Source organism: Neopelma chrysocephalum, unplaced genomic scaffold (genome assembly GCF_003984885.1).
Source record: "Neopelma chrysocephalum unplaced genomic scaffold, ASM398488v2 Primary Assembly neopelma1_95715, whole genome shotgun sequence".
In the NCBI taxonomy this organism is placed as follows: domain Eukaryota; kingdom Metazoa; phylum Chordata; class Aves; order Passeriformes; family Pipridae; genus Neopelma; species Neopelma chrysocephalum.
This window is the reverse complement of record NW_020924378.1, coordinates 378,885-399,324: the sequence shown is the minus strand read 5'-3', so window position 1 is coordinate 399,324 and position 20,440 is coordinate 378,885. Positions and strand designations below refer to the sequence as shown.

General features: G+C 37.6%; 1 protein-coding gene across 3 annotated transcripts in view; it reads left to right on the top strand.

Moving 5' to 3' along the window:
• Positions 1–20,440, top strand: part of GAK (cyclin G associated kinase) — a 73,859-nt gene that overhangs the window by 10,304 nt on the left and 43,115 nt on the right. For all 3 annotated transcript variants that reach the window (XM_027708183.1, XM_027708184.1, XM_027708185.1), the window contains exons 2-11: positions 1,390–1,451; positions 2,852–2,911; positions 4,745–4,859; positions 5,298–5,440; positions 8,475–8,600; positions 10,493–10,582; positions 14,603–14,738; positions 15,347–15,459; positions 16,077–16,188; positions 18,329–18,452. In XM_027708183.1, coding sequence (XP_027563984.1) covers positions 1,390–1,451; positions 2,852–2,911; positions 4,745–4,859; positions 5,298–5,440; positions 8,475–8,600; positions 10,493–10,582; positions 14,603–14,738; positions 15,347–15,459; positions 16,077–16,188; positions 18,329–18,452 — 1,081 coding nt within the window. The remainder of the gene's footprint in view (positions 1–1,389; positions 1,452–2,851; positions 2,912–4,744; positions 4,860–5,297; positions 5,441–8,474; positions 8,601–10,492; positions 10,583–14,602; positions 14,739–15,346; positions 15,460–16,076; positions 16,189–18,328; positions 18,453–20,440) is intronic.

The window sequence follows — 20,440 nt, the reverse complement described above, 5'->3', positions numbered from 1 at the left end:
GTAATGTATGGCACCACTGAACTGCAGCCACAAAAGCAAAGACAGTATCCAGGAACCTGTCATTTATTTGTTTCACGTTGTGGATGCTAGTAACAAATTAAGAAGATGTATGGGCAGAACCATTCAGGAGTCCTGGAGAACACTGTGATGGTCAATGGCTATGTAAAATTTTTGTGATTACTTCCTGAAAAGACTTGTATTTGATTAAATTGCACAAAACAAATACTGTGTTCGCTTCAGTTGATATTTCTTGTTTACAGAGAAGGTATTGGGTACTAATGTGACTGTACTGATTTGGATTCTGCATCTTTTTGAAAAAGTGCCTTGTCAGCTTATTTCTTCTCTGTGATGGTTCATTATTTAGTTGTCCCGTTCTCTCCCTTTTTGACTGGTAAAATTCTGTAGTTCTGGTATCTTCTGTGCTTATTCTCCAAATTGTTCCTAGAGAGAGAACATTGCTATGTAGTTCAGTGAAAATAGATTTTGTACTAGAGGAGTAGAAAGGCAAATAATTGAAGTTTGTCACTTTGGCTTTTACTCTATTAAAAATACTCTGCCATAGACAGCATACACCACACTGTTGGTGTAGCCACAAGGATGATGTTCCCAGAAGAAATGGAAATGATACAGTGGGGTCTTAAAAATAGATTAGAATTTTATAAATATGTTCTTTAGATAGTTAGATTAACATGGGTGGCCAATGAGGAAACTCAGCAGGCCTGTAACTCCTTCTGAGTCTTTTACTCTGCAGAAGTTTGCACAGAGTTCTTGAGCAAAGTGGAAGTGTTTGAGAAAATAGACACTTTGACAAAAGGAGTTGGAAGGAAAATAATGTTGTATAGAATAACAAATTGCAATTAGTAACAATATCACCCTCACTGGAAATGTGTGCTTCGGTGTTTGAAAACACTTTCTGTTTTTAACACGAAACCTGAAGCATAGCAATTATCTTAAAAGTAGGAGTTGTATGTTTAAATTTTATCTCCCTTGGTTATTGCTTTTTTTTTTTTTTTTTAATAGGAAGCCTAACAGTATAATACCAAGAAGTTTAATTGAAGTCATCGGGTAATACTGACTGTACTGGGTCTGATTTTTACAAAGTTTTTTTTTGAAAAAAAAATTGCTTCCTAGGAAATCTGCATATGCAGACTTAAAAAAATGCAGGAAGCTAGCAAAGACAATGTGCTATTGGCATATGTAAAAGAAAGGAATGAAATATTTTAAATCTAGGATGTAGGTAACCAGCACTCCTGGCAAGCCACTGAAAATATATATGCTTGTTACATTTGGAAAACTATATAAATTCATGTATTAATTCTGTTAGACTAAAAGGAATGATGTACCTGAATACTGAAATTAAAACTGACTTAATGTGCCTTCTTCTTGTAGGGGGTTTTGCTTTTGTCTATGAAGCTCAAGATCTTGGAAGTGGCAAAGATTATGCTTTAAAGGTAATATTAATTTCCTTCACTTCAGTTTTAAAAGGTCTATGTCTTAGCTTGATGCTCTAGCGTAGGAGTTATTCCTTGATGTATGCCACTGAACAAGTAATTTTGAAAAATCCAGAATAATTGTGATGTTTGTAGCACACTGTTTATAAGGGTCGTTTCTCTGAGGAGGCTGCACTTTATACTTTGATGGCAAAACATGGGAATTCATCTGTTAGGTGCCACTTCATTTGGTCCAGAAATTCATGACCTTGTCCCAGACATTTTATTGCATGGGTAAAAAGAATATTTCCTAGTTACCTGGAGTGGAGTACAGGAATATTTTTCTCTCCTCAGAAGCAGATTTAGCCTACCTTTGTACATTCAGAGTAAGTCTTCTGGGTGTTAAAAATAGTCCTCCACACTTTGAGTCATTTATTAAACATTTAGCCTAGTATTTTTAAGAGACACTTCTCTGGATTCTTGTTTTCTAAAGGCTTATAATAAACAGTTGTAAACAACTGAAATACTGAAGTATTTTGGGAAGGAGAATAAAGTGAATTCATTTACTTAGTCATGTTTTGCTGAAAAATAAATCATGTCAGTTATGTTGACCACAAAAAAAGCTTAATTTTTGGAGAAGGGGTATTTTGTGGCTGCATCAGTAAGCAGACCTCTACTGGAGAGACAGGGTGAAAAGGGTGGTAGTATGAGGTGTTGGAGATGTAAGATGGCATTATACTATCAGTAATTACTTGTCTGTTTTTTTCCTTTTCATACCACATCCTACAATAACAAAACGTGACCAAACCTGTATACTATATGTGTTCAAAATGTCTCCCATTAAAAAATAACAGATAAAAGGTGAACCATTACTGTACTTCCTCTGTCTTGTGAAACTTGCACTTTTGTAGCATATGCTCAGGCTGATTATAGCCAAATGTTGACTCCAAATCCAAGTGATTTTGGTAAAAGTAATGCTTGACTCTACTGCTGATTACTCAAGAACCATTGAAAAAGCTGGGCTACATAATTGGAAGGAGTTTTGTATAGAGTGGGTTGAAGGTTGTTACTGAAGATTTCAGGCAGAAGATGAATCTTCCCTTATTAGTCCACAATGCTGTAGCCAGGAGACTGTAGTGTTTTTTTACAATAGAGAACTGTCAAAGCAGTTACTTTTAAGAGTGTCAAAAGTTACAACTGCTCAATTATCACTAAACCTGAATAGTCCAGGAAAATTGAGTGTTATTTATGGCAGAATGTCAAAATGTACAGTAAGCCAGCTTTGTTTACTGCCCAATCACAGTTCCTTACGTTTTTGATTACAGCTTATCCTTTGTATTCTGTGGAAAAAAAAATCCATGTCCTGTTATTCTGTAAGTTTTAGTAACTCTCTCTTCTCAATTATTCTGGTTTTTTGACAGCGACTGTTGTCTAATGAAGAAGAAAAGAACAAAGCCATCATTCAGGAAGTTTGTTTTATGGTATCCTTTTCTTGTAACATTGCCTGATAGCAGACATTTCTGACAAAAAAAAAAAAGACTATACACATTCTGTTCTTTCCATGCCATATACTGCCCAAGTGGACTGACATTCCGAGGGAGGTTTGATTCATGGTTTGTTATGAATATGGTACCAACATCCAGCAAAGTAAGTTCTTCCAAAATTGCTGCAACATAATGTGTGCAGAAAACTTTTATAGCTGTTGTAGACTTTGCATTTTCACTTCTAGCAATTGAAATTCCTACTTGGGCTTTCTTGCAGTCCTGTGACTGCAAAGAGTCAAGAGACCCTTTCACTATTGAGATGATACTTAAATAGAATTCCCTCTCATGCACTGGATTTATTGCTCTTTGCTTTTAGTCTAATGTCTATTAATTTCTGCTTTGGATGCATCTGGCTTTAATGCTGAATATTAAAGAAGGAATTTCAGTAGACTACATGCATCAGAAACAAGAAGCAGACTTTTCTCTGTGTCATTGCTGTCCATTTTGTCTTCAGTGATGTTAGACAGTAGAGGGTATAGTGTAATCTCAGAGTGTTTTCAATTCTCGACTTTAGTAAATTCAATGTTTGCTCCCCAGCATCTCCTGTTAGACCCCTCAGTTTGTTTACGAGTCAGTGAGCAGCTGTGGTATCCTGATGTGTTCCCCTCTGAGTATCCAGCTTCATTTTGAATTACCAGGCAAACCCACTGATCTTAATTTAAACTACTCAAACATTTCTTTTTATGATTTCTGGTATGTTTGGCAGAATCTTACCCTAAACACCATTTACTAGAAATATGCTTGCAAGAGCAGACTGCCACAGCATATATTTTCTAGCTACTCTGACTATGTCTTGCCAAGAGTAAAGAACTGGAAGTTTTTTGGATGTTTTTCACAGCTCATAGTCATTAAAGTGCATGTACAACAGGAACAAGGGTTAATTGCTGCTAACTTTCCAAGATAAAACTGTGAAATGGAAATAATTCCTGCAGCTCTGAATAGAAGGTTGTGAAGAGATGCATAAGGTTGGAATTATTCTAATTTGGTGGAACCAACTTACCCCTTTTTAATAACTTTGTTGTACTTACATCATCTTTGCTTTTTTCTCTTCGGACTTGATGAATGCATCTTGTAAATAGTGTGTGCTTGTCTCATGGGCATGAGTCTCAGTGTATGAGCAGGTTGATTCAAAGACAGGCATAATGTGACTTTCACTGTCAGGAACTGAGACTGCTTATATGGTACTTGCCTTTACATGGTTCAGAAATGATACCTTGAATTTTTGAACTGGAAGTGAAACATGACAACAGTTTTACCATGAAAAACAGTTACTGATGATGAGAGGGTAAGTTCCTTGCTCTTTTAGACCTCTGTTTCTTTTGAACTTGACTTTAGGTACTTAAAATTGAAACACAGCATACTTAATACTTGCTTTGGAAAGATAGGTGAGGAGACAATACCCCTTCCTTCTTGATCAGCCACCTAGAGAAGCAGCTGATAAATAGAAGGTTTCTTTGCTACTTCTGTTGTGCTTTACAGTCATCACCAAAGTAAAAAAGAAGTAGCTAGACCTGTTATGGAGTCCAGTTTCCTCAGAGCCTTAATCACAAGGATTTTTTAATATTTTATTTTGACTTTTTGTTACATTAGCTTGAGTGACTTTCTCAGGTTTTTTTTATAGCTGAGGTATGGATTTCCAATGTTTTACTTAGTATATTAATTGCAACTGTTACGCTTTCTGTGGCTTTAAGCTAGCATTTCAAATGAACTGCTGGATGCAATACTGTCAATAAACTTGGCAGTCATCTTCCTTAAACATGTTACCTCCAGAAAAAACTTTCAGGTCATCCCAACATTGTCCAGTTCTGCTCTGCAGCATCTATAGGAAAAGAAGAATCAGACACAGGGCAGGGAGAGTTTCTTCTGCTTACAGAGCTGTGTAAAGGTAAATTTTATTTCTTTTCCCAGCAATGCACATTGCTTCTGACATCTGTTTTGCACAGGTTGCTTCATAACCTAGAAGCTATAAAAACCTCTTGAAGACAGCATGGTTCAGTGGAGCTAGAGTTAAACCTTATCTCTTATAGGATAAAGATCATGTTTTTTTAGACTACAGTTCAACCTTGTCTTAAATATGAGGTAATTATTAAGTTTTTTGTGTTTGAGACTAGTCAGAGAAAGGAAGAGTAGGAGTAGTTCCTTAGAGCACTATTTCTTTTGTCCCTGCAGTCAGTGTGCATTTGCCATTTTCAGAATATCTATTTAATGCAACTCAAGACTGTAAATCTTTCTTGACAGGTGGAGCATTTGTCTATTTGTGCCAAGCTTTCAGAATCTGCAGTGTTCTCTGTGTGCTTATGTGAATTTCTCTGATCTCCTGCAGGACAGCTGGTGGAATTCCTAAAGAAAGCAGAATCCAAAGGACCTATCTCCTGTGACACAGTTTTGAAGATCTTTTACCAGACCTGCAGAGCAGTGCAGCATATGCATAAGCAGAAGCCTCCTATTATCCACAGAGATTTAAAGGTGTGTTACAATGCTGAATTTTTAAACAGCAAAGAAGCCTGTTGGGCTGGGTCAGTATAGAGACTCCTAACCCAATATAGTGGATGCTCTTGAGCATAGTGCTTACATGTATTGCCTTCCCACCACTGCTGAGTGTCAGTGAAGGTCATCACTGAAATACCTGCATCTCTTTAAACATCATTTCCTTGTGCTTGTGGTTAGGACTGCTTGTAATCCATCTGAACAAGCTGATAGAAAAGTATTCTACCCTGGTTTGCTGATAAAATAACTGGTTACAGCCTGTGAATTGCAGTTCTGGGATAAGCAGGTGTCTAAGTAGAAGAGGTAATGCTTTCAAGGAGAAGAATGTTGAATTACCTGTAAAAGACTGCATTGCCTTTGAGAATGTGTATTAAGCTGTTAGTTTTAGAACTAATAACTTGCATTGCAATTTAGGGCTCATTTTTAATTCAAATTTTAAAATTTGGTAAGCATAATCCATGTTAGATTTTTTTTCTTAGTGTTTTTGTTCTGTTAGCCCTTTCCAAGATTCTGTGGTGTTATGCTCTAGAAAGTGTTGTCCCCTTAGAAGCTTTGGAGATTTGAAAGGACTTCATCTGAGTTTGAATTTTGTATTTTTGAAGATGGGGGTTCACCTTTTTGTGTTCCCTATACCTTAGATGAAGAAGCCCTTAATAATCAGTGAGATTCTGTTGTATTACAAATATTTTGTATCAAACTTTTGTAAAAACAAACAAAATAAGAGAAAGATTCTTGCTGCTGAAGCAGTGTCTGAATTTCACGTGTGTCTGTTTCCAGCTCGATGTGATTTCAGCTGAATATAAAAAAATTTGTTCCTTCATAAGTAAGCATGTACTCAACCATTTTAGGGCAAGGAAAATGAAACCACTTTTTAGAAGTAAATGTGTGTTAAGTGCTTTTGACATTGTTGAAAGACTTGTTAGACACGAGTATAGCCCATTAACAGAAGCATAGGATTTTTATGGTCCAACATTTCTTTTTTTTTTTCCTTTTTTTTCCTTGGTGCCATTGAATAGAGTTCTATGTCATGTCAAAGACATGTTAACCAAGTCTAGATTGTACTTTCCTGGTGTTACTTTCTAGAATAAAATATTGTATTCTTCACTGAAATTTCCATACACCAGCCCCTAGCTTGTAGAAAAGGTGCATCTCTTTTCCTGAAAAAAACAAACAACAAAAAAACTACTTACAAATAAGTATGCAATTTCTTACATAGCCAGCTCCATAGAAGTAATTGTAATTCAAGGACTGTTTTTTCTTAAGCAATGTAAGCTCCTGGCAGAGATAAAACATGGAAAAAGGCAGGGATTTGGAATTGTTGGTTTCATGTCTGTGGGGGCTGTAAAGCAAAGTGATAGTTGTGTGGCAGTAGTAGGAGGCCTTACTGCAGTCAGGAGCCAAACAGAGATCATTTAACTGTGCCACCCTTTCTAGAAGGCTGAACTAAGACCAGCAGTGTAGAAACCATAGGTCAAAGTTTTGAGTCAACCTCAAATGTGTACTTTTGGGGAGGGGTGTGGTAGGGTGGAGTTCTAACAGATTTTTCTCAATTGGTTTGACTGAAAATATGAACATCTATAGTGCAGCTTAAAAACAAGTTTACCTTTCTAGTGGTGGCTTTTTCTGTCCTCCTGTGGTTTCCTTCTCATGCTCATCAGTGTGGTCCGTTCTTCGTTCCTGAGATCTTTGGATAAAAGTTGTGGTTAAAATGCGTGTGTTCACCAATGAAAGAACCTAGCTAGTTGCTGACCTATAAAAATTCAAAGCTAGTTAGAGGGTAATTTGTAGAATATCAGTGCTTTTCTGATATTTTAATTGTCTGAATTTCATCTTTTCAGGATTTATCATGTAGTGCACAACTAGTCTGCAAAACACAGGTCAGAGAGTCTGTTAAAATCTCAATAATCAGCTGGAATGCTTTACGTTATTAGCAACCTTTATCAAAGCACAAAATCCAGAACACACCTGCACAGGAGCTTGATCTCTAGTCATACTGTGACCACTTTTATTGTATAAATTTAATTTGATTTTGAATGCCCACCGTTCTTGTTGTACGTAGAGGTAAGCAGAGGTTATCCAACAGAGAAGGGAATTCAGATTGCTCATTGAGATTGGTAGTCTAACCACATCATTAACAGTGCTTGTGTCTTCCTGCAGGGCAGTCAAAATTCATTTTATGATGGAAGAAGTTGGAAGGGACATGTGTTAGGAGAGCTAATAGGATGTTCTGTAAACTGAGGTTTTACAGAAGTTAGTCTGGAGATGAAGTGGCTTCAAAGGGAAAGGGAAGACAAACCTAGTTATCTGAAGTGTGGTGTTCTAATATTACAATATGCCTCTTAACTTTTACACCTTTTCCTAACTGTGTGCAGGGCTACAAATTTTTTTTTCAACTCTTCTGTGATTGACTCCACAATACTTACTTTTAACCTTTCCTTAAGTTTCTTCCCCATTTCACTTAACAATACAGGAAGATGGGAATTTATGAAGTAGAAAAAGGCAGGGATGATGATGATGATTCAGGCAGCACATGGTCCTCAAATAGCTGGTTTCTGTCTCTGCACAGGGTCATGGCTGCCTCTTTCTGGATGTTTCCTAGCAGACTGCTTCTGTACTAATACCTTTCTGTTTTGTGTCTATGGTAGTCCTAACCTCCACTCCACTGCAGTTAAGCTAACAGTGTTCAGTTTTAGGCATGAAGACATTTGGATTCCAAGACACTGCTTCTACAAATGCTCCTCTGAAAAACTGGCATTTTCTTAGGCTCTAAGGAAATTATTTTTCTTCCCCTGGGGTTTATTTCTTGCTCTCTTTAATGTTTCCTGCTCATGGTATGTTTGCTTCCTTTTGAAAGTTGGCTACATTGCTATAAAACTACAGTACTGTCTGAAATCTCTGCTCCTGTAAACAACTTTTGATCTAAAGTGAGTAGTTTTTATTTATACAAGTAAGCTGATGTGTTAGTGTACAGAAAGAAAACATCTTTAATCTATTATCCTATCTCTTTTTGAAGGTGGAAAACTTACTTATTAGTAACCAAGGGACAATTAAACTTTGTGACTTTGGTAGTGCTACAACTATAGCTTACTATCCTGACTACAACTGGTCTGCACAGAAGAGATCACTGGTTGAAGAAGAGGTGAGATATTTTAATGTGATTAATCTTAATATCAGCAGTGTATTAACTGTTACTATTAATCTGATATTGCTTAATGAGACTCCTGAAGATTGCCTCAGTTATAGTATTATTTATAAAGTTTTCGGTTTGTATTTGTGTTGCCAGAGTTGAAACACTGTCTACAGTTACAATCATAGCTTATGTTTTGTAACTACATCCACAAGCACTGCTTCAGCATGGTTTGTGTCCATTCTGCAATCTGGTGTGAAGATAAGTCATTAGTAAAGCTTTTTGTAATTACATTCCTGACCAGAAATCAGAAATTGGTTATGCCAGAGTGACTCCACCTTCCCATCTGTTTTTCTCAGTAGAATGATATAAAAAGAAGTGGCAAGTCTGCTCAGCATAATATGAATAGGGAGTGTTGTGGTGCCTCAAGGGCTGCATTTGTTTTTAATTGAGAGTAAATCTAATGTAATACATTAACAGGAGAAACACAGTAACACTTAAAATTCATGTATGTGACTTCTGATATTGTGAGTCTCTATAAACTTCTGTTTTGGGATCTGGCATCCCTGGAGAACAATCCACTGGTTTCTGGAGAAATGATGAGGTTATACCACTGTCTAGTATAATCAATGCAAAAAGAAGGTAGAAAAGTTCTCTTCAGGGATCCAGACCTTAACTCATTGGATGTGTCTGCACTGTCTGTGAGATGAAAAAATGAGATGTACGCACAGCAGCTTGAATTCACTTCTTTGTTTAATTGTTGATTTTTGGTGCTTGTGTCATTATACCTTTTTACCTCATGTAGAATAGTCATTTTATGTATTTTGCAGCTTGAAAGGACTCTTTCAAACAATATTTGAAAATATGTGACAATATTTGAGTACTGCTGTCTTCATCTGACCTTATATCCAAGCTGTTGTGACTATTTCAGGATTCAGTTGATGTCTGTTGCCTTGACAAGTATTTTACAGAATATGCCAAGTTTAAAGGGATCCACAAGGGTTGAGTCCAACTCCTGGCCCTGCACAGAGCCATCCCCAAGAGTCACACCATGTACCTGAGAGTATCATCCAAATGCCTCTTGAACTCTGTCAGGCTTGCTGCTGTGACCACTGCCCTGGGGAGCCTGTTCAGTGCCCAACCACCCTCTGGAGGAAGAACCTTTTCCTAATATTCAACCTAAACCTCCCCTGACACAACTTCAGGCCATTCTCTTGGGTCCTGTTCCTGGTCACCACAGAGAAGAGATCAGTGCCTGTCCCTCCCTCCTTTTTCTCTCATGAGGAAGCTGTAACTGCAATGAGGTCTCCCCTCAGTCTCCTCTTCTCCAGGCTGAATAGACCAAGTGCCCTCAGCTGCTCCTCACACGGCTTCCCCTCAAGGCCCTTCACCATCTTCACTGCCCTCCTTTGGACACTCTCTAAGGGCTTAATATCTTTCTTATATTGCAGTGCCCCAAACTGCACACAATATTCAAGGTGAGGCCGCCCCAGGTCAGATCAGAGCGGGACAATCCCTTCCCTCGACCGGCTGGTGATGCTTTGCCTGATGCCCCCAGGACAGGGTTGGCCCTCCTGGCTGCCAGGGCACTGCTGACTCAGATTCAACTTGCCATCGACCAGGACCCCTAGGTCCCTTTCCGTGGCACTGCTTTCCAGCATCTTGTTCCCCAGTCTGTGTGAACATCAAGGGTTGCCCCATCCCAGGCGCAGAATCCAGCACTTCCCCTCATTGAAATTCCTATGGTTGGTGATTGCCCAGTCCTCTAATTTGCCAAGATCTTTCTGAAATTAATTTTCCAAGGGAGAATCCTATCTGTTCTACATGGAGAGCTGTGTCCTTGGTTGAATGGTGTTGAAGTTTATTATTCAAGATTCTGTTTCAATAAATTCTGTCTTCTGCAGATCACAAGGAATACAACACCAATGTACAGAACACCAGAGATGATAGACTTGTATTCAAATTTTCCAATTGGTGAAAAACAGGACATTTGGGTAAGAATTTTTTCTTTTGCTATGTTGTAGCTGCTTATCAGTGGAACTGATTTTGCAGACTTGTCATTAGTTTTTTGATTAATTAAATAAAAGCATCAAAATAAATGTTGAAGTAGTATGTTATATCAAAACAAACTTACATAGTATGAATTCTGTATCTAAATATTAAAAGAACAAGATGTTGTATTCAAGGTTTTCTCCCAGATCTAACTTGACTTCCACTGTGAGAGGCAATGCCGAGCTTCTTTAGCATTCATTAGAACTGCTACCTAGTTGGAGCTTGCCACCAGAAACCCATAATACTTAAGAGTCCTTAGGTTCAAATTCCTGCCTTTCATGCTGTGCCATGCATGTAATCCTGGGACAGCCTATTGACAAGTTCAAAATGGTTGTGTCTAGGTATTGCATGTAGGTGAAATACTGACAGATAGCAAGGGTGAGAACTATGCAGAGATCATTCATGCTTTGTACAGAAAGCGTGATAAACTTAACATTCACTAAAAAAATCCGTAGCCAAAGTTAAAGGTAACTGTTAAATCCTCAGTTGTACCTTCTCCGGTTGCATAATACTGCAGCACTAAGGTGCTCCCCAGTGAGATTGTGCTTAGGGATTTAGTTTATTGGATGTTTTTTATGGAGGCAGATGTCAAGCTGTTCAGTTGTATTTGCAGTGTGTCAAAAGACAGACTGAGAAAATGTAATACTAATGCTTTAGAAGTTTTATTTGGGATTTCATAACTTCATTCAGTTTCTTAAATTAGTTACAAGATATTCAGGAAACTCTTATTCAGCTTCTACAGCTGTTGGTGATTTTCTCATGGCATGTGAAGAAACACCAAGCAAAATACATTTTTCTGACTATTTGGTCACTTCACATGCATGAAATACTGGCAGTCTGAGCCAGGATTACATCCAGTTAAACAAAAAGCTAGAAACCTATCTAAAAAAAAGCCTCACTGAAAAGGACAATTACAGTTTGTTTTTTTGACTAGAATAATTCTGTATCTGTTAGTACTAACATGGTGATTGTCTCTTTTGTTTTTTTGGAAGATCTATTTCATTTACCATACCTTCGTTGGAACATGTTCTGTGTTTCTTCTTTATGCTTTGGTTTCAATGAAAATATGCAAAGTATTTGGCAATAGAATATTACCCTGCCTCAGGAAGCCTAAATGACTTGTAGTTTGTGGTTAGGATAAACAAAGCAGTTTTCCAAAGAGAGCAGGTAGAGTGAATAATACTCATGATTGCAGTCTATGTACTTGTCACTGTGTGAGCTTAAAAACATGAAGGAAGTAATGCCTTCCTTAGAACAGCAGCACAGATGAAAGGAAGTTACCAGCCACACTGACTCCACAATGGGCATGTGATTAGATATTGGTTATAAGACACAGGTTGTTTAGATGTGGCCAACTGCTTTCTCTGTATTTCCTAAGTTTAGAGGTCTTCAGAAAATAAACACTAAATCCAGAGGTTTTCAAAACTAATGTGATTTCCTGAACTGAAATTCAACTGAAGTGAGAGGTTTTACCTTCTCATAAAGATTTTTCTGCATTGAAATTATCTTTTGGCTAGGAAAGCCCTTCATACCCACCCACCCACTCTTGAAGATTTCTGAAAAAGCAAAAGAGCTTTGGAAATGTTTGTTAAGGAGCAAAATTTCAAAGCTGGGTTCTCATTACTGATATCTAGTAAAAAAGTCTTCTAGTCAGTGTAAGACATCTTGCAGGTTTTAATTCTATGTGAGCTGAACAATCCCTTTAGAATTTATGTAGATTAGTTTGACTCAGAAAGTATTTTGGTGTAATACCTGTGTCATCCTGCATCTGTACTGTAGAACTCTTTAAGTGTGCTGCTTGTTGCCTGAACCTGGTCAGGGGAGAAATAACAGTATTTTTATTCGTTCCAAACAACCCTGCCCACTTTCATCCCCCAATCCCTGAACACTTCCTCAACCCTCCAATAATAAGCTACTGATAAAGGCCCAATTTCAGGTCAAAAGTTATTTTTGGTCACTCTGCGGTGCTGCTTTTTTACCTTTTAGCATGTGAGTGCTCAGACTGACCCAGGCAACTTCTCTGCAGGGACTACGCAGCTTTGGAGCAGCATCTTGGGGAAATGGGCCCTTCTGTCAAGTGCGTCAGTGCTGAGGCTGTGTGAGTGGTGGCTGCAACTGAAGTTACCTTTTAGCCGAATTGAATGGCAGTTGGTGTTTAAATATCCAAAATCTATCACAGTTACAATCCTAGGTTACAGATAATGGAGAGGAAATGAAAAACATCCTCTAGCAGTTGAAGCAAAAATCAAATCTAAGTGGCCTCTACATTTCCTGTGTGTAGAGGAAATCAGCACCAGCTGATGGCCTTGGTGCTTTTCTCCCCTGCTGCCTTCTGACGTGCGGGGTGTCTTGGACTATGCAGGGAGTCGTTTCATTCCTAAATTATGATCTGCCTTACTTCTTTGTAAACAGGTGTTTTTTTGGGATAGTAGATGGTACCTTCTGTATTCCCCCGCTGGATCAATTAATATATACTGTGTGATGCCTCGGTGTATATGTTAGAGAGCTTTTTTTTTTTTTCAACAAACTGACAAAAATGTGCAAGAATATATGGAATTAACGTATGTACTCTATTTCCGACCCTGGACTGAGAGACTTAGTAAGTGTGTTGAAGTAACTAGGTCTCAAACCTTTGATACTCCAATAACTTCAGATGTTTGAAGCTGTTCTTGGAATAAATTGACAGCCAAGGACGGTTTGGGATGGTGCACACAGAGTGAGCAGTTTTCTTAGGTAATGTCTTCACTGGCTTGTTTTATTTGTGGAGGCTACTATAAAAGCCCATGTGCTTAAACAACCAAACTGGGGTTCAGAAGAAACTTTGAAGAGGAATTTTCCAAACTGTTGTGCAAATAGTTGCTTGGAGGTATTGGATGATTTATTATCAAACTTTTATAGGTGAAAATGGAACATGTTTCTATTACAGTTGTGTAACTCTGCAGTATATTTAATACCCTAACTTATTTGAAAAAATTTGTATCAGCTTTCATTTACTTCAGTAACAGATGCAGTTATCCCAGCTAATCCATAACACCTGCATTACTCAGAGATGAGAATTCAAAAGTGAATTCTGCCTGTGTGGGTTGTTCCCTTTCCAGGTTGCCCAAGTCTCAATTGGATACATGGAGGAACTTCAAAGTTCCCAGAACGTGATATTCCTGGTTTTGTGATTTTTTTTTTAATTTTTTTTTTTAATTTGAGGCTTGAATGAACTTATCTGAAAATGATCTTCAAATTTTATTTGTTTCAAGAGTTGAATACTCATCTCACTGTAGGGAATAAAGGAACTGTCATTTTGGGCTTCCTTTTTTCAAACCTGTGCCAAAAGATGCATTTTAGACATGCTGTTGTGTCCCCCTAGTGTCATTTAAACAAATTCCTTGACACTTAGTTGCTCTCCTAGCTGTTGTATTGCATAACAGCATGTACCTGAGTTAAAAATAAAAAAGACCAAATTCTGTCCCCACAAATTAGATGTGTCTCCTTTCAGCACAGGATGAAGATATGAAATAAAACTTCTAAACCTTTTTGTAAGAACAGTCCTGTTCTTGAACACGTTCAGTGTTACTTATTTTTGTATACTGTGAAATTCATAAAATGGATTTCTTGTGATGGCTTCTAACTGATTTTTTTAGAGAAAGGCAGGAATACTTTTCCCCAGTAGCAAGTGATAGGACAAGAGGAAATGGCCTCAAGTTGTGTGAGGGGACCTTTAGATTGGATATTAGGAAAAATTTCTTCACTGGAAGGGTTCTCAGGCATTGGAACAGGCTGTCCAGGGAAGTGGTTGAGTTACTATCCCTGGAGGTATTTAAAAGATGTGTAGATGTGGCACTGAGGGACATGGTTTAGTGGTGGACTGGCAGTGCTGAGTTAATGTTTGAACTCGAGGACCATAAAGGTCTTTTCCAGCTTAAATGACTCCATCATTCTATGCAGTATTTCTGTGTTTATCTCGGTAGGCTCTGGGCTGTGTCCTGTATTTGCTGTGCTTTAGGCAACATCCATTTGAAGATGGAGCTAAACTTCGCATAGTCAATGGGAAGTATGTCATCCCACAAAATGACACCCGCTATTCTGTGTTTCATGATCTCATTCGTAAGTTTACAATGTTATTTAATTTGGTGTCTTTATGGATACATGTTATTATTGACAGTGTTGTATTACTGACAGTTGAATGTTATTGACATGTGATGGTGAAAATGTGAACTGCAACAAATTCTTGTTTTCTTAATATTTTTAATCCATTATCAAAAAAACTAGGATGTGAAACTTGCTTTTTTAATTCTGTTGCCTGTCTTGCTTAGGATCTGAATTAGTGCATAGGAACAACTAGTGTTTTGATTTGGTTTCTTTGAACTTGCTTAAAAAATTCTCTTTTCTTTAAATTTCAAAATAGACTACTGGAAACTTTAATTACAGTTCCAAAAAGATATCAAAATCTAGCAGTATTAGACACAAAGTTACTTCTATGGTTTTCATTAATTGATGCTGAAGTGTATTCTTTGAAATATTATTAATCCTGAGGAGTGTTGTGTTTTTCTCATGGATATCTACTATGAGAATGATATTTAGATATGGATTTAGCAGTTGCTCCATTCTGTTCACTTGTTTGCTTCTTGCACTGTTATGCACTGAAGAAATTAATATCAGGTGGGAGAAAGGCCCTGAAGAATTTGTTATTTTTTCTGAATCTCCTTTTGTAGGCTCCACTTTGAAGGTGAACCCCGATGAGAGACTGTCAATCACTGAAGTTGTGAACCAGCTGCAGGAGATTGCAGCAGCTAGGAATGTCAATCCTAAATCCCCCATCACAGAGGTAAAGATGTCTTGTAGGAGTACTACTGATTGGGTTTCCTTTCTGTCCTCTCTTCTCCAGTGAATGTGCATTTCTTAACAGATTGCAGAGCAGGTCCCCTCTTGCTTAGTTTTTTGAAAATTTCACGCTAATTTATTTTGAAATGCAGTTGAATTAATCTGTATCACTTGTAGGATCCTTGAAAATATGGCTTTTAAAGCACAGAGACATTAAAGAAAACCAGTTGTCATTCTTATTATTAGAACAAAACAGCTAAGTGCATGGCTTGTGGAAATTACTAAGTTAAGTCAAAGAAAAACTCACTACTTTTACTCCTTGCTTTTTCTCTTGGTTTATTCTTTAGTTATGCTAGTGCTCTGTTTGACATGCTGTGTTTAATCATAAATAACTTGCACAGATAAATCTGGTATATGAAGGCTCTGCCTACACTAACTGGAAACCCACTTAGATGTCTCCTGTCTAGTGCATAATTTGCACAGCACTGCAAGTATTGTAACTTCCTGGCTTTCTGCTGAGGTTCAGTTCGCTTGTTCTCACCGAGTAAAAGTAATTTGCGAAGCATAACAAGTTGGCCAAATTAGCAGGAAACTACTCACAGCGAGCATTAATCTCCTCAGCTCCTGGAACAAAATGGAGGCTATGGAAACAATGCTCAGCCTCGGACATCTGTGACCTCTGTTTCACAGAGCTCCAAGCCCGCAGGACAGCTCAACAACATGTACAATGCAGGTATGTGCAGAGAGGGATGTCATCTTAGTGTAAAGACAGGTGCGTATCTTCCATATGGGGAATAAAATCATTTGGGGGTTTGAGTTATTTGCTGTGGCACTAGCTATTCAACATTCATATAATTGCTTCTAACCTTGTTTTATTTTTTCCAAAGTTTTGATTGTGTGTTGAAACACGCAAATGTGAATTTCTCAAGTTTGTTGCTGGGCAAGATAAAAATGAGGTTTCCCGTGGAAAATAATTTAAAATGCATAATTGACCTATAGAGGCAGGAATGTTGACATAAGTGAACTAAAACTTGATGAAAGTGTGGATGCAAGAAGCAATAATGTTAAGAAGAAGAGATAGTAGTCTTCAGGTTATGACAAACAAGTAAAAATGGCTTCCTTTAAATCCCAAACTTTTGTGATTCAATGAGGCAATAATAATGGAAAGTGCATTGTGTAAAAAACAGCATGTAAGAGGATTTTGAATTTAAACTGTTAAAAATCTTCCGAGTGCTATATTTTAATTGAAAAATTTTTACCTTTTGGTAGAAGTTACTGAAATCAGTACATATCCTGAGTTTGTGCACAACTTTGGATATTTGGTTTACGAAGGCGAGAGGTGTCTTTGCTTTCCAAGAGGAACTATTTAACATCGAATAGGTTACAACTTAAAAAGACAGCAGCTGTTCTGTGGCATTTGCTATAACTATTTGCTAAAATGGGCTTTGTGTCTAATGGCTGAGGTAGCCTAATAAGTAAATGCAGAAGCAATTGCAGGGCTTTTCCCTACGGACCATAGCAGTTCATTAATTCTAGGGAGTCACTGACCTCACATGTGTGTTTATTTTAGCCTGCAGAAAGCCTGTATGAGGAAGAAATACTTCCGTAAGCATCTGAGGTCCGTCTATCTCCTTTTCTCTCCTGCCCAAAAAGACTTTTGACCCCCTGTGAAAGTGTATCTTGCAGTGACTGTAGTCTAAAGTTATTTAGTTTTGCCACTTCCAAAAGATTCATGTCTGACTACCTCAAAGGGAAAAAGCAGCAGCCGAAGTTCAATTTATTGGCTATCCAGTCAGTACTTTCAGAAATAGCTAAAGCTGGTACTGCCATGAGCTCAGCTAATTATGGGAGCATTGTGCAGAAAGGACTGCAGGACACCTGAAGTTGCACCTTAGGACATCAGTGGTGGGGAGGAGGAGTTGTAGTTCCGCCTGAGATAAAACATAGGTTGGACTAGCAGAACTAAATTAAATCAACCAAAACACATCTCCAAAATGACACAGTTAAAAGCTTACTTACCCATTCTGTAAAAATGGGTATTCCAGAGTACATGCAGTTGAAAATACTTAAATAGTAAAGAAACAAGCATCTTGACAGGCTTATTTACATCTAACTTCTTATTGTTCTTTCTGCACCCATATTAACTATCATATGTAAATATGGAACACTCCTTTTAATGTAGACTGTATTTCCTACTGTATTCAAATTTCCTTCTAGTTTGATATTTCTTGATTGATATTAATTATGCTGAACTGTCAATGAGACAAAATTTATTAATTTTACAGGGGAAATTTTAAAATTGGGTAATATTTATTGTAGTAATGTCGTGTATGTTAATTTCTGTGGAAGAATCCAGTTTCTGAATGTAATTGTAATCAAAAGTCGGTCTGTTCATCTGTTTTATGCAAGAATGGCTACTGTTTGTTGCATACAGTCATATTAAAAGGGATATTGTGCTGCAATGCTATGCTGTCTGGGATGCTCTGCTTAAAAAGTAACTTTACTCTGCTGGCTGCTTTTGAAGCCCTGCATTAAAATGTGTCTACTGGAGATGATTAAGTAGATCTGCTGATAATAAGCTGCACTTTAAGAAACTGATACTCAAAAAAGGCAGTATTTTCCTGCGTTGATAATATGAAACATATGCCTTACTTTCAGAAATTTTTTTCTCATAAATACAAACAGCAAATTAAACAATGTGTTAAGTACTTCCTGGCTGCGTAGGTCATAGTTAAGGAGAACTTTAGAACTGTGAGCCTTACAGCAAGGCCTATATGTGCATTCACTTCCAGCTTTATAGGCAACATACTTTAAGTCGTATCCTGGAATGGGCCCCATAATAAAGTACAATTATTTTTATTCGACTACTCTAGGCCTGACCGTTGCGGAATGTGACCAGACTTATGGAGGGTTCTTTGATATTCTGAGGGGTGGAACAGAGCGATTTTTCACTAATATTAAGGATACATCTTCTAAGGTTATCCAGTCTGTGGCCAAGTGAGTAAAAAAAAAAAATAATAAAAATTTAAAAACTGTTCTGCTAAGAGTTCTAAATGAAGGCTCAGGAGCTTACTTCAGAAATGATAAATTCAGCATACCTTTCCAAGTTTGAGCTCTAATAGGTGGTAACCATCCCCTGAGATTTTATGAATTATATTAATACAAAAGTTACTTTAGCAGTCATATACTAGAATTGAGAGTGTTGCAGCAAAAGCCTGTCTGTAAGTACTTCTTGCCCTACTGTATTTTAAATCCCAAAAGCTTGTGAGAGATGAGCAAGTGGGTGCTGGAGCATGGCAGAGAGGTATGGAATAGGATTGTCATGATTCAAAATGAATGAATTGAATTAGCAGTAAGTGCCTTTATTAATAAGAGAGGAAGAAAAAAAGATGGAATGGTGAAAGGTACAAATCAAGGGAGTGGATCTGAGGGGGAAAAAGCCTGCAGGGAAATAGTGAATAAGCTCTTCAGTTTAGCTTTCAGGTAGAATCCTGTACCTTCAAGACAGTGTGAGGGGATCTGTTTGTCTCCTTTGTCCTGCATTGCCTGGATGGATGCTCTCCTGTTTAGATGTGTATGTTTTCAGATTCCTAGTGTGTGATTATTTTTTTTAATCAGGTTTTCAGCCCCATTTCAAATGTTTCTCTATGATCAATATTAATTGATCTGTATGATTTGTATATTTTTCTCGTAATAAAATTTTCTGCAGTGTTAAAGGGTTTTCTTAGTTCTAAAAGGAACAGGTAAGTCACTACTGAATACCATGTCTGAAGTAGAGCCTCATAAGGAACACTGAACCTTGTTCCTCACTGTAGCCTTTGTGCCCCTTTAATTGGGATACTAATTGGGATACTGCTTGTGAAGTCTGTTGCTTGCCATGTGGGTCTTTTCAGTTTTCTGTGTGTAACTTGTGTATAGGACTTCTCTGAAGTGTTTGTAATATTCAAGTGAGTTAGATCTGTAGACACTGCACCTTCATGGCCACTTCAAGTGCTTTTTTAGCTGTTTGCTCTTACACTTTGCCTGTTTAAACTTCCTGTGCATGGTTTAAAAAGGCCAGGTCCTCTATTTTTTTTTTTTTAAAGGTTGCAAAAGTGGTGGAGCTTTGATTTGTCCTTAAGCTTTCTACGGAAGCAACTGGGACAGCAGCATCAAACTTTTCACCCTGGGGAAACCACGTGGACTCAAGATAGGGAGGTGTACAAGGGCAACAAACTGTTGCATGATGAAACGTAGTTTTGACAAAGTTATAAGCCCTACTTTTCCATGGTTGTATATTAGATCTTACTCTGATACTGTATTTTTATTGCACACTACATGCTTCTGAAGTACTCCTGTACTTCTTATCTCCACATGACTTTCTGGGTTGTTGGATCTCCATCACTTAGTTATGTTTGAAGAAGTTTCCTCTTCCTGCTCTTGCAAGTGATTTCTTCCTTAAAGGCCACTGGAAGTTTTAATAGTTTTTTTGACTTTGGTGTTGTGCCATTTTCCCCTTTCCTAGGGGTGGATTAGAACTGTCTAAAATTGTCTTCTTAATATGGAATGGCTTATGCTGTACCTACACCTTATTTTTATTTATCTTACCTAACATATGTGTGTAGCTTTTTGCTTTGTTTCTGTAGTAAGTGTAGTGTGCAAGGAAGAAAAGAGTGGTTGTATATCCAACCACATCTGCAGGGCTCATCTAGCAACTTCTGAAGTATTGGACAGTGAGTGCTTGCTGTCTGGAAAGATTCTATTTGGTTCTTGTGCTCTTCTCTACAATTGTTTAGATTATGGTGACTGCCCAAAATAAGTCTTACATCTATCTTATTTTTAAAGTTAGTGTGCTACTTGTCAGTTGCTGGTTAGTGTTCTGTGCACCAACAGAACAGCTTAGTGCATGGCTTGTGGAACTTACTAAGTATTAGTCAAAGAAAAACTCACTACTTTTACCCCTTGCTCTTTCTAATTACAGAAAGTCACGTGTGGATATTTACTAG